General features: G+C 37.2%; 1 protein-coding gene across 3 annotated transcripts in view; it reads right to left on the bottom strand.

Moving 5' to 3' along the window:
* The window catches only part of LOC110382350 (uncharacterized), a 67,560-nt gene that overhangs the window by 13,766 nt on the left and 40,479 nt on the right, over positions 1 to 13,315 (bottom strand). For all 3 annotated transcript variants that reach the window (XM_049838614.2, XM_049838599.2, XM_049838606.2), the window contains exons 4-5: positions 8,240 to 8,669; positions 386 to 594 (exon numbers count right to left, since the gene is read on the bottom strand). In XM_049838614.2, coding sequence (XP_049694571.2) covers positions 386 to 594; positions 8,240 to 8,669 — 639 coding nt within the window. The remainder of the gene's footprint in view (positions 1 to 385; positions 595 to 8,239; positions 8,670 to 13,315) is intronic.

Below are 13,315 nucleotides of genomic sequence, written 5' to 3'. Positions count from 1 at the left end.
TAAGAAATCATCTTGGATCCTATATAGCCACCCACGTACATAAGGATTACATAATAAAAAGATTTGTAATATAAATACACCCTAACACCTGTTAAATTCGCAAGAACAAATGACTACACATTATAAATATTTGTAAACAAATTCGCATGGTTAAGAAATTGCATAAGCCAAATGAGTATATTGCTGAGCATCGCATAGCACCTGCACCCTGCAGACTCGACCAAGAATGAGAGAAAACACTAGAACAAAATCTGATATATGCATCATTTCGCAAAAGCACCATTCTAAAATAATCCTTAGCCCGTATAGATAGGGTACAAACTAGCTTAGCAACAACCCTATGACGTTCTGCAGTTCGCAGGTAAACAAGCGAAATTGGACTTACGGTGCTGGCAGATATAGTTGAGTCTCGCTTGGCAATCAGTGTCGGCCCACAGCCACCCCTTGCTGCCGTCAAAGCGGGCGCATCCTTCACCCCCGCCCGGAGCGTTCCAGAAGGATACTGTGACGTCATTGCCGTTCACCCACTTCCAGTTTGCAGGATCTTGAGGGTCCCGAACTGCACCCATCCAGTATTGGCTGCTGCTGTCACTCCTGGAACAGAACAGGTGGTTCAACTGATGGTGTTCACAAGGAAGGATAGAGAGATACGTCCCTTTAAAATGGAATTATATTGATCGTTAATGACGTTGAAGGGACAGTGACTATGTAACAGAATGAGGACTGCTTTTGTAAAAATAATGTTAGATTTTAATGTCTAATTACACAGATAAAGCACCAAATATAAATAATGTAGAATTCAAACTCTCGCAAAATGCAATTGTATAACGCTAGAATATTGTTTAACAAACAATTCGCAAAGCTCAACAGCAACAGAGATAATTATGTACCTAATTGTTACACAGTATCTGTCTAAAATTATATTACATTAGTATCGAAATTAATTACTATTACAGATCAAAGTAAGTTGGGTTACATAGTTAAGTACCTACTTAAAATGGGGTATAGTAGCTTTAGTTGGGAAGGTACATTATACTTGACGATGATAAGAAAAAAAAAGGTTTTTTGAAATTGCTTTGGACAGTTCCAAAACTGTCTATTACAATTTAATCATTCATTGACAATTTAATTATTACTCATCCTCCATCTCAATTACAAAATAAACACTGCAACCTGAACATCAATTTAATTATCGAGAACCACGTCCAAACACGGTACACACAAATTAATTGATTTACAGAATAATTGCATTTCCGTACAGCCATAGTTCTATAGAGCAGTCTGCTTTTAGGCTTCAAACATGGCGACTATAGGGGGGCAGACTGACCCCACCGGGTGGAGAGTACATTCAATAGTTAATTTGACAATATTAAATTCCCTTGCCACCCCCTCCCACCCCCCTCACAGACTCCACTAGCTACCTGTCTGAGCTGGAAATCAAATTTCGAAGGGGGTGAAACATGGTGCTGGGATGCACAACCTTTTAAGCGATAGTTGGATTAAAACTATGATTAATTTATCTGCATTTTGATGTTTGGACTTCTAAAAGGTTAGATAACGAACTACTTCGCCTACTCTTGAAAGAGTACCTAATGATAGATTATTGCTGTCTTCCAACATTATAATTCTTCCAACATTTCATTTTTGATATAGTTTCTTCAGTTTCTTCATACGGAATAAAGTGACAGCAATCTCTTTGTTAGAATCGCTAGTCACCATTAGCAAATAATTACGTATTTTAAGAAAGACGAGGGTGGCCATTAGTAGCTACCCATGGCAGCTGGTATAGATCAAATGTATTTCGAGGAAAAATATAGCGAGTGTCAGCAATCGTGATGCACACACCATGCACTTTGTTAATTGCGAAATACAGTAAGATGAAATTCGTACGTCGTTAAGTTACTAAGTCATACTAAAATGATAAAAAGAAAAAAAATGGCGGTTTGTTTTTACCCCAAAGGCTTTAAAACTACTGGACCGATTTGAAAAATTCTTTCACCGTTGGATAGCAATATACCCTTAGCTGTATTTTATCCCAGTACAGGCAGTAGTAAATACATATGTTTTACTTACTCACGTGGGCAGGTATCGCCCACATCGAAAATTAAATAAGTGACAATCGCCTCCCTTGCTTGTAAGCAACGTGATATTCAAATAAACTTCAAAAGTCTTTGATTTCATACAAAGAAAAATACTTTGTGGAATTTTACAAAGATTTCTGAGAAGACGTACAAAAACCGTTGCTATTGAAATTGTTTACGAAGCAAAGTTTGATTGTTTATTTTTGATGTGGCAACTCGAAGTTGTGAAATATTCGCCATTTTATTTTGAGCCTATGAACAAAAATATTTTCTATAGGAATTTTTGGCAGGAGCCATGTTTCGTAACGAAGCCTTATAGAGTTATTTTGCAAATTGGAGAATACTATTGTTTAGCTTCAACCCAGTTTGGAACATTTTTACATTATAGGTCACGAGGCTGATACGGAAGTCAGGAAAAGTTTCAATTTTAGGGTAAAACAAAAGGTACTTTAAATATAATTTACAGTCCATGACATGAGATTTAAGGGGTTTATTTTAATGTTGTTTTATTTGTTTTCGACACTAGAGGAGATAATTTTAGTTGTAAAGAAGTAATTTTAGTAGAAGTTTAGGTCATAATGCATGTGATACGATGCATTAATTAGTTTTTAGGAATATTACAAGAGTTTTCTTTACCAGAAAATACAATCTAGTCTTTTTACATTATTGTATGATTACCATACAATAATGCAATTTTAATCGATAACCCAGATGCCTTAACTTTTGCATTAATAAATAGTAAGTTTAAATAACTTTAAAACGAAAGGTTGATCCTCCCTGAAATAGGTAGTCGCTTATCCACATAGACAGTCTGATTTGATTGAACACGAGTACCAGTGCAGACAGGGGGTCTGATGGGGGGTCGAACGGACCCCCTGACCAGCGGCGATGCAATTACTCTAACACAAACCAACCGGACTGAATGGTATTCACTCACACGCTGCCACCGGATAATTGAGATGCTTTCATGATGGATAGTATTATGCAGTACCTACTGGCTATAATTCAATATTGATGAATGTCTGAGAACCAATTTTAACAAAGGCCAGCTAACTAAGTTGTGCCAGTAATAAACAGAGGCTGCAAAACAATGCTGGTAGTACCTAAGCTTCGTTCAGTTAGTCTGAAAGTTCTCCAAAACTGACTGTCGGGAATAGTCGAGAAAGGGCTAGACAGATACTTGACAAAAAATTGAGGATGAAAGATTTGGTTTGCTACTGTTTTAAGTCAATATCACTGCATAGTGTTTTTGTTACATAATCGTCCACTTATTTTCTAAAAGAAATAATTAACTAAAATATTGTGTGCGACATGATGATGTTAGCTTCTAATATGTGTCTCGTATGTTTGTATCTTCGTGTGGATTACTTGTCAGAACACTACCGACCTGTTGTACAGCGGGCTTTTGGCTTTTGTTACTCGAAACTCGAAGCCACAAATTTTATTTCTAATAAGGCTTTTAAACAGGTCTACAGATAATTCAAGGCTAAGAGCAGAAGGGAGTGGATGTAAGTATGACGTCTGACAGAGAGGAATGGAAGAAAAAGACCCCAAATGACTTGGGAACAGGGCAGGAAGATGATGATGATGGCAGATAGTTCAAGGCTTTTAAAAACGTCCTTTGAAACAATTTAGTAGTAGTTGAGTTCATTAATTTACCACTTCATTAAGTTAATTATAATCAAAACAACTTGCTACTACCACGCATAACACAGTCCACTTAGGTTACGTGATTTCAATCAAAGCCTCAGGCCAGTACATAGTTTGCAAGGGTTATACATCCCCCGGTGTTGCCAGACACATAACAGTACATGGGGATTGGGTTGCCATTGACAATATTGATTTAAGCGAGGGCTATAAGCTGCAAAGAGAATTTAATGATGGAAAATTGAATGCTAAGTAAATGTTGGTTCGTATGTAAGCTGATTATGTCTGTGTATGGGGGCAGACAGGTAGGAAAACTAATTGGTCCGTAATGGGGAGTCTGCAGGTTGTTTGTTTGTTTGCCTTCATTTTATACGTGGTTTGTTTATTTTATAATGATGGCGAGTGCGACTAGGATTTCGTTTTGTTTACTGATGCTTGATGAGTGATTATTTTATTTAGCTCTACATATACCCATGGAAGTATAAGTGTTTATAGTTTCTGACTTCTCTCAATGATATGAAAAGAAAGTAAGAAAAGAGTGCCCGAGAGATCGATGGAACCGTGCGTTCATAAAAAAACCTGTGTCTGCTTATTGGAAATAAAAACTTTAATGTTGAATTGATCAATAATAATTGAACTTTAAAATACAAGTTACGTGAAACTTCACATAACGTTAAAAAATGCCAGTATTCCTTATTCCAATGGGCCAATATCTGACTAGAATTCTAAGTTCTGCCCTAATTTAGTACAAACCACAGACTCACTACATATCTGTCCATTTCCCTAAAGACAGTGTAACCTAAGCCTAGTACACACGGATAACCGTTAACGCAGTGAGTGAGCACAAGCCCTATCATCGTTGCGGTAACGTCACTTCCAGCATGCATTATGCTTGCTGCATATGCATGAGTAAGTGAGCTGTAGTCGTGTGTAACCAGCTTTATTGTGTTGAGTGATTATCGGCCTATTTATTGTGACAAAGTTGGGTGGGGGTTTCTTCTTATAAGTAAATAATCATCTGTCTAGCCTTTTGACAATTATGTTGGTCCAGACTATCGGATGCAGCTGAGTACCAGTGTTTGAGGGACTGCCTCTCCGATCTCCTCAACCCAGTTACCCGGGCAAATATCCACCAATTTATTCGTGCTTTCCGAAACCGTTGATTAACTTTATAATCGAGCGATCCGCGCGGCTTTGTCTTACCAATATCATATTTATCTGTTCATTGGCGTACTAGAGATAGGATTTTGAAATTAGCCCCCAAATCAATACCTTCTACTATTATAAAGAGGAAAATTTTGTTTGTTACGGACAAACTCAAAAACTACTAGACCGAATTTAAAAATTATTTCACCATTAGAAAGCTACATGATCTGCGAGTAACATAGGCTATATTTTATCCCGGTACGGGCAGTAGTTACCACAGGACGCGGGTGAAACCGCGGGGAAACGGCTAGTAAGTTATAAGCAACAATACATAGATTGAATATTGGGAATGGTTGGCAACGAACTCTTGCCTACAATTCCATCAAAACGTAATACAACAGTTAGGAAGCTTGAGTGGCCAATTTGTCATCATGTGCAACAAGGCGTTTGATGTGCATCATATGCACTGGTAGACTGCATGTGCAGTGTGCATGTGCAATGCTAAATTGAATTGTAATGACGGTGATTTGGTATTGGCATTCTCTTAAATTGCTGTTCGTTGCTGATGTTGAATGAGAGAAAATTATGTGCCACAATATTCTGAGTTAGAGTACTCTACAAACCTTTTAATGTGATGTTGAGTGAGAGAAAATTATGTGCCTGTCTGCACAATGTAGAATATTATAAGTTTACACCGTTTCAGTTTGACAAACTTCATTAGTCGGCCGATAGTTTGCTAAAGCTTGTAAATCACAAGGGATATGAATGATAGTGCACACATTACAACAGTCAGGTATCCTGCCGATATAAAAAATACCTGACTAAAAATTCTGATTGGATTTTCACAATTACCTTTTCACAATTACCTTCAAAATGAACTGCCAATTAACCACCGAGTCAACTATCGAGAAGGATCATAAATAATTACCAAGTTTTTCTTACTTAATTAAAAGGAAAATATTCGTCACTAAATAAAGCAGTCTAAAAGGCTGCATTATTGGTACCTACCATTCCTACCAGGTTCAAAGCCTTACGTCACCTAATTCAAGGTATTCGTAACATATTTCGCGCTATCCCACTAGACGACATAACCGTATCCGTTATTCCAAATTGATCAGCAACCGCATGTATCGGCATCCGAACCGTATCGGATCGTAGACGGCCGTACGGGATTCTACCCGTTGTCTTAAATATACTCGTTTTGTGACCGTTACGTGGCTCCGAGTGGCTCGTGGCTTGTAGTGGCTTTACATTTTATAAGATGGACTACAGTTTGCACCAATTAATTTTGCTTTGCAGAAGTAAGCCTTTTGTAAAAATACGAAAAGTGTCAAAACTTGGTCTGCGGGTTTGTTCGAAAGAGTGACCGCGGCTCTGGTATATAAAGAAGGCTTAAGAAGGAACATGGTGGGTTTTAGTCAGTAAGAATTTAACACTTCCTTATTCTGCACCCATAACGGGATTGAAAATCTTCAGAAATGCTAAATTAATGTTCTTGTAATGTAGCCTTCAAGAATCCATTTGGGAAACGCTTGTAAGTGCTTTATTTTCAATTTCCACTTTCACTCAGTTCAGACTTAATTTTTATTCTGACACAAAGGAACTAAAGTTATTGTCGTCGTTATTTCATTTTGGTGGGTTAAGACTATTCAAAAGAAAGTGTCTCCAATAAATAATAATATTTTATGAAATAACTGTAAATTACTTGCATATAGGCTATTATAGAAATTATTAGGCATATAAATCGAAAACTACTTTTATTTTTTTAATCAATTCAATTTTTAATTTGAAAACAAAAAAATATTTCTTTTAGAAAGCTAGGCTAGAATGGTAGGCTATATTTTTATGGTGATAAAACTGGTTACAAGAATAAATTAGCCTAAACACGTCCAATTATGCGAGACTAGACTGAATAAACGATATGTGAACAAAATCGTATATTTAGTGCACCATAGTGTTGCTAGCGTAATAATGGCAAATTGACTTCTCTCGGGAGACAGTATCAATAGGAAAGCAGTAAGGAAAGTTCGATACAGATTGTACGGTCAAATGTTCCCTAGAAATGAAGAACTACATATAGTAACCAGATTAAACAGATTTAGGTTTTAGTAGGCTTTATTTACTGAGTAAATCTCTGTGTTCTGTCAATATGGTCCTTTTTTAACGTAAAATAAAGGAACGACTTAAAATTAATAAAATTTTAAGATACGTAAAGAAGACCGTCAAAATAACATGAAAAAAGTAGAGTTAGTTAGAGTCATTGATATTGTACATATATCAATGGTTAGAGTAGCCCGCAGTAATTATCGGGAGCTTTCAGCTTATTGATAACGGAAGATCAAATTAAAAAGTATTTTCTTTTTGAATGCTTATTTATTTAGTGCAAAGTGCGTAATTTCCTTACTATATCAGTCCTCTCTATGACGTTACATGTAAATTGACGGACTCTCAAACCGCATGTCAATTTCGCGTTTTAAGCTAACGTGTGAAGAGAATCCTATGATCGATAAACACGCGATCAATCGAGTAATTGACACGATCGATTTTTACCTAACGATAGCTTCTGTTTCTACAAAGGACTTTGTGTCTTATCTGTAGGTACGAAGGTTTATTATTAAATGCATGTCTTGATAGAGGATGAAGTTTATAAGTTACGTTTCATGCTATGAAGATGGAGGCCTGGGATAGCTACGATGAAGCTTAAAAATTCAAACATCCGAATTAGGGACCTCCTTTTTGGATAGTCGTTAAAAAGTATCATCGCCGTTCATTTGGAATAATAATTCACCTAATTTTGTACTTTTTTATAATTAACTCTGATTTTAAATCTGGATTTTTAAAGATAAGTGTCGCTATATTTTCAGGCCTTATTACTATGCTTATTAACATTTTATAACTCCGGTCGTAGTCAAGTCAGGTCGAATAAGAATATAAAGTCGAGGCTACACTGACGTTGATAGATCACACTGCAGTTGTGATGTATCTGCAGCCTTAGCCTTACTGGAGTTATTTGCTACAGTTATAAAAATCAGGGATAACTAGTTAGGACTAGAATTTTGTGGTCTGGATAAATCTATAAGTAATTAGATCGTTAGCTGTACATAAGATATATTTAAGTTATATAAGTAAACCGAGTCTGAAGATTACCATATCCTTATTACCCACTACAACATTCACTAGATATATCTAATCTATATATCTAAGCAGAGATCATTAGAACTTATTTTAACACAGAATGACGTAAAAAACATATTCGCTTAGCTTCAAAAACTAACCAGCACAAAATAGAGCATAAAATGAAAAAACAAAACACAATCGCAATATCGCCAGCAGATTTAAAAAGTTCTAAACAAAAGACGACTTACCTATGGCGTCTCCATAGTTCCCAGCTGATGAATCCTTGCAGTGCTGGGTTGCTTTCAACAACCAGGGTCCCTCCTCTCGACCGACAGAAGCCCAAAGCATCTCTGAACGTAGCTGGTTGCCGGTCATAGAATATGTAACATTTCCCATTGTAGGTAGCGGTACTGCCCGGTGGCTGATCTCTAAATTGTGGACACCTTTCTATGGGCAATGCTTGGTCTGTGTACACGAATGCTTCGCAAATAGACAGTTGTGAAGGCGTAGAAGCTTCTAGATGGACGCTGACAAAGGCCCCAGGCATTGGAGGGTTGCAGGGGAGGAAGAGAGGCTGGCCTTGTTCGATGAAGCCGGTGAATCGGTTGCAAATGGGGTTGGTACCGAGGTCAGGCCGGTTGTTTCCTACTCGGACGACGATTACTGCTTTGTTGGTACCTGAAAAGAAGGGAGAAGGTTCCTTTTATAACAATCAATGTGTAAAATAACATTCATCACGAGTTTAACCCTACGTATGGCCGTATATACGTGGTAAACTCTTTAAACCCTACTGTTCATCGAGATGTAGCTAGTTACGTTTTTCACTGACGAGATTAAAATCTATGTTTAGGGCGCTGAGAAAGTCTTGTTTTATTACAAAGCTTGAGCTGAGAGTCAAAATTATTAACAAAACCAATAGAGATACACGAAGTCTACCTACCTAGAGAAGTACCTATTGCTAAAAGATCTACCACTGTAAAAATCATCATCTGCTAATCTTCAAAAATCGTGACAACTCGATGTTTTTGCAACATTTTCGTCAATAGTTCACAAATAACAACACAGGTAGACAATAACGTACTAACAAATAACCCATTTACGATTCTAAGCAAATAGCAATATTCATTAAATTATTTAAAATCCCATTAGCAATCTTCACAGCGTAGAGACGAAGCCCGCGTTTCGCAACACTATATGCAATTCACGACATGCATCTTGTGTTGCATAATATATGCAATATAGTGCTGTACACATCTCAAAATAGGGCGATGTTGCAAAACTGTTGAATTGTTTTCGGCTTTCTGAATAAACTGTGAGATTTTCTTAGAATAAAAGTTAAAGTTTATCTCAAGGTTTGTTTTTATCTTGTTAATCTCTCGATTAGGTAAATAGTTAACGACGTGCAGTGAAATATCTATTAAAAGAGTATGTAACGATTCGTCTATCATCTCGAGTATTGTTTAAAAAAAAGAGTGTCTATGGAGTTTCTAATCGGTTCTTTTCTATGAGACCTAATCCTTAGAATCGTGCAACTAACTTGACGTTTCGAAAGAGTTTTTAAAGGCCTATTTGAAATTAAATTAAGTTAGAGGGTATTGTGTAAAAAAAAATACTTATTACTATTTTTTGTAGAGTTAGATAATTTGTTGTAATGCAAAAACCAAATAATAGAGTTGAGTTATCATAAAGTCATTATTAAGAACGTTGTGCACCCTAATAACTTACAGACAGTCATTGCCAACTTAACAGTCACAACAAAATACCACGTTCAGCCAACCAAACAATATTGAGGTTCAAAACAATTTATGACGCCGTCATAAAACAAATGACAGCCGCGGTGCGCTCGCGCCACTTTCTAACAATCATTTAACATAGACGTCCCTTTAGACTGTCATTATACCGTTGTCAAGAGTCAACGACAAGCATCGCCGGGCCCAAATCACTAGTCTCCAGTGAAAGTTATCTAACTAAATTGTAGGAAAGTTAACTTGTGATATTGCAGAATGATTCGACAGTAAGTGGTAATTTCAGAGCTCAATGGCTTGCTGTAAAATTGTTTATTTTTATTAAAATAATATTTATTTTATGTGCTTGGGATGAAACACAAAAACATGGCTTTTGTGTGTTTTATTGATGCTAGACATACGTCTTAATCTTAACGGTGTTAGAAATGCCATCTTTTATTAAGCTCCAGCAAATGTTTTGTTTTTGTAACTTGGTTCTTAGATGAAAACAAAGCATGGTTCCAAGAGGAACAGAGGTATAATAAGTCTATCAAAATCTCTTCATCATCAGCTATTTTCATTGTCCCACTGCAGGACACAGGCATTTTCTTCTAAAGACATGAAATGAGCAATAAATCACGCTTGTTCAAGGAAGGGGTTCGGAAGAGTTACAGTGGCCGGTACATAAAAAGCCTACGACGGAACGAAGAGTCTGACACTCATTCACCGCTGCTAACCCACAGTGGGAGGGGTTATTTGATGATTTTTGACGTCGTTAAAAAAAAGGTAGGGGCGATGTTTAAAGACCAGTTTCCCTAAAGATATTTTTCTTTACCTTTACTTAGAAAGTATTAATATTGGTCCTTTCCTGATCAAGCATCAAACCCGCATATGTTCGTACTTAAGAGGCTGTTGCTTTAACTACTTAGCCACTACGACTTATTGTTGAAGCTTACATTAACTAAAAAAGTAAACAGGTAAGGCATAAACTCAGTTATACTTCCTTGAGGTGTCAATTTCAATTATTGTCAATTTGCCGTTGATAATTCACCACTGGATTGATAAATCAGCGATTTACGCAACGCTTTCTAGTTGTCTTTAAATTACCCTTTGATTATAATATTATGCAACAAATTACCTGTTTCTTATGTAAAAGGAGAGCGGTGTTTTGGTTTACCAAGTTAACCCTTAAGACTAGGTACCTGCACACTGCAAACTAAACAGTCTACTGTCAGGTGACCCGATGATTGTCAAAGTCTTGATTTCAATCAGTCTGTCAAATCAAAGTTTTCAGTCAGTCTGATACCGGTTAAATAACAGTCAATGTAAATAACTAATCTCTGTAATGTGCGCACTACAACTACAAGGGGTATTGGGTTGCCCGGGTAACTGGGTCGAGGAGGTCAGATAGGCAGTCACTCCTTGTAAAAGCAGTGGTACTCAGCTGATTAGACTGGAAGTCGACCCCAAAATAGTTGGGGAAAGGTTCGGGAGATGATGTACACATTACATCATTTCCCAATGCACGCATCGCACTATCACACATTTTCATACTGATTCATGATCCCAAACATTGTATCTGTGGACTAAAAGTTTGCAATCTGCGGGTACTCTTTAGAGCTTGGAAAACGCATTCGAAGAACAGTTTACCATGAACTCAGTTAAAACATCCGCCGACAGTCAACTTCAATCTCCGGTTGAACCCAAGGCTAGTTTAACTCAACGTTTAAGATTAACAGATTGAAATCTAAACGTCCTTTTGATTACACCCTGTTCCGTGCGAATTCGGAAGTGCATTGTCTTTCCAAGTATTCTTTATGCGTCCATGATTTACAAGTGAATAGTGAATAGAGCATGTTTTTGACACTTCCGTGTAGAGAGAATAATAGGGAATATTGAATTGGAAGTTCCAATTTTTAACTAATCTGAATAAATCTGCGTTTCTGCGGATTTTTGTTACGAATGATAATGTTGGACGAGCACGTGGTTAAGGATCGATCATAAGATTAAGCAACGTTTGACGCGGTCGGTCCGTGAATGGGTGACCATCTCGTCATAACGAGATCTTCTTCGATAAATAGGACACCAATGACTGATTAAAGATGAAGGAAAACATCTCGAGGAAACCTGGACTTTAAAGTCTGAAATCACCAACTCGCATTGAGCAAGCGTTGTGACTAACGCTCAATCCTTCGCTGTGTGAGAGGAGGCCGCAGCCCAGCAGTGGGACGTTAAAAAATCTGATGATAATACACTTCGTGTCAAAAAAAATGGCTGCTACAGAAATAACTAATAGAAGTCTATGTGTTGACAGATATTTTACTGGAAGAATAAAAGGCATTATATGTGAATCACAAGCTAGTCTCCCGCGCATGCGTCAGTCAACCGAGGGAAAGCTGCGCACGAGTCTTGTTTTTCATTGTTATATTGTATTATACTCATAGTTCGTCGTTATTGTTGGGGCTTTATGATCGGAAGTTATGAGAGTTTACACATGTTACATTTTACGTCTTTCATCATGTTTTTGATGTTAAAAGCAAGTGTACGAGGTGCTTGTATGTGAAATAAGGAATAGTCTGTAACTTGATTATTTTCATAGCTTAGCTTAAGCCAGTTTCAATTCTCCAAACTTCTTTATATGAAGCGGTCAGTGGTCTTAGCCTAGTCTTATTTAAAAATAGCCTTGTTAATTTTGACACATTTCCGACATCACCCGGTTTGAAATCACCTTGAGATTCCCCCCAATTCCCCCCGAAGTTCCCCAATTTCCCCCAAAGTCCCCCAATATCCCCCAATAAGATAACACGTCACAAACATAAACAAGTGATTACCTATCGCCCCAGGTGGGCGATTATGTGCGTTTAACACTTCACCACGGCGCGCGCGCAAGTAGGACACTCGGAACATATCGAGATCACGACGCGTACTATTGACTGCACTCGAGTGTATTGGCTGAAGGAAACTTCATTGAGATGTTCGTAAAAAGAGGTTATTTTATGATAAAGTACACAACGTGCCGAAAATTTGGGCCATTTATAGAATGTCAATCATACATTGGATTACTTGAATGAATTATTTTGTCATCATTAGTGACTTTAGAATTTTTTCTATTAGAAAAGTACCTCAAAGTCGTTGTTCTTGTGTAAGTATAATTACTTTTAAAAGATGTAAAGTCAGCCCCGATTGTCATGATAATTGAGCAGTACATTTATATGTATGACTAATTTGCACTACCTACCTCATCAAAACTATTTCTGCACATAATGTGACCCCCATTCCGAGCAATCTATTTATTAATTAAGGTTCTCACTAAGCATCCAAATTAAGCACATTACATAAGACCTTGTAAACAATTAAAGGACAGGTCATAATTGACGAGTCATGAAATCAAGATGACAGTCACCCGAGCGTTGGAAAAAAAGAAACCCGAAACGAATTTTGGAAAATTAAGAGCGATTTTGGTACGTGCTGTTCTATTTAAATAACAAGGTATTTTATGTACTTCTGAAGTGTAGATAATACATGTATGGAAGATCACTGCTGCGGGATTGTTCGAAAGAGATACCGCGCCCTGGTACACAAAGGGCTTAAGAAGGAACA

The sequence above is a fragment of the Helicoverpa armigera genome, chromosome 1, assembly GCF_030705265.1.
Source record: "Helicoverpa armigera isolate CAAS_96S chromosome 1, ASM3070526v1, whole genome shotgun sequence".
NCBI classification, from domain to species: domain Eukaryota; kingdom Metazoa; phylum Arthropoda; class Insecta; order Lepidoptera; family Noctuidae; genus Helicoverpa; species Helicoverpa armigera.
The sequence above is the reverse complement of the archived record's forward strand: the minus strand, read 5'-3'. Positions and strand labels throughout refer to the sequence as shown.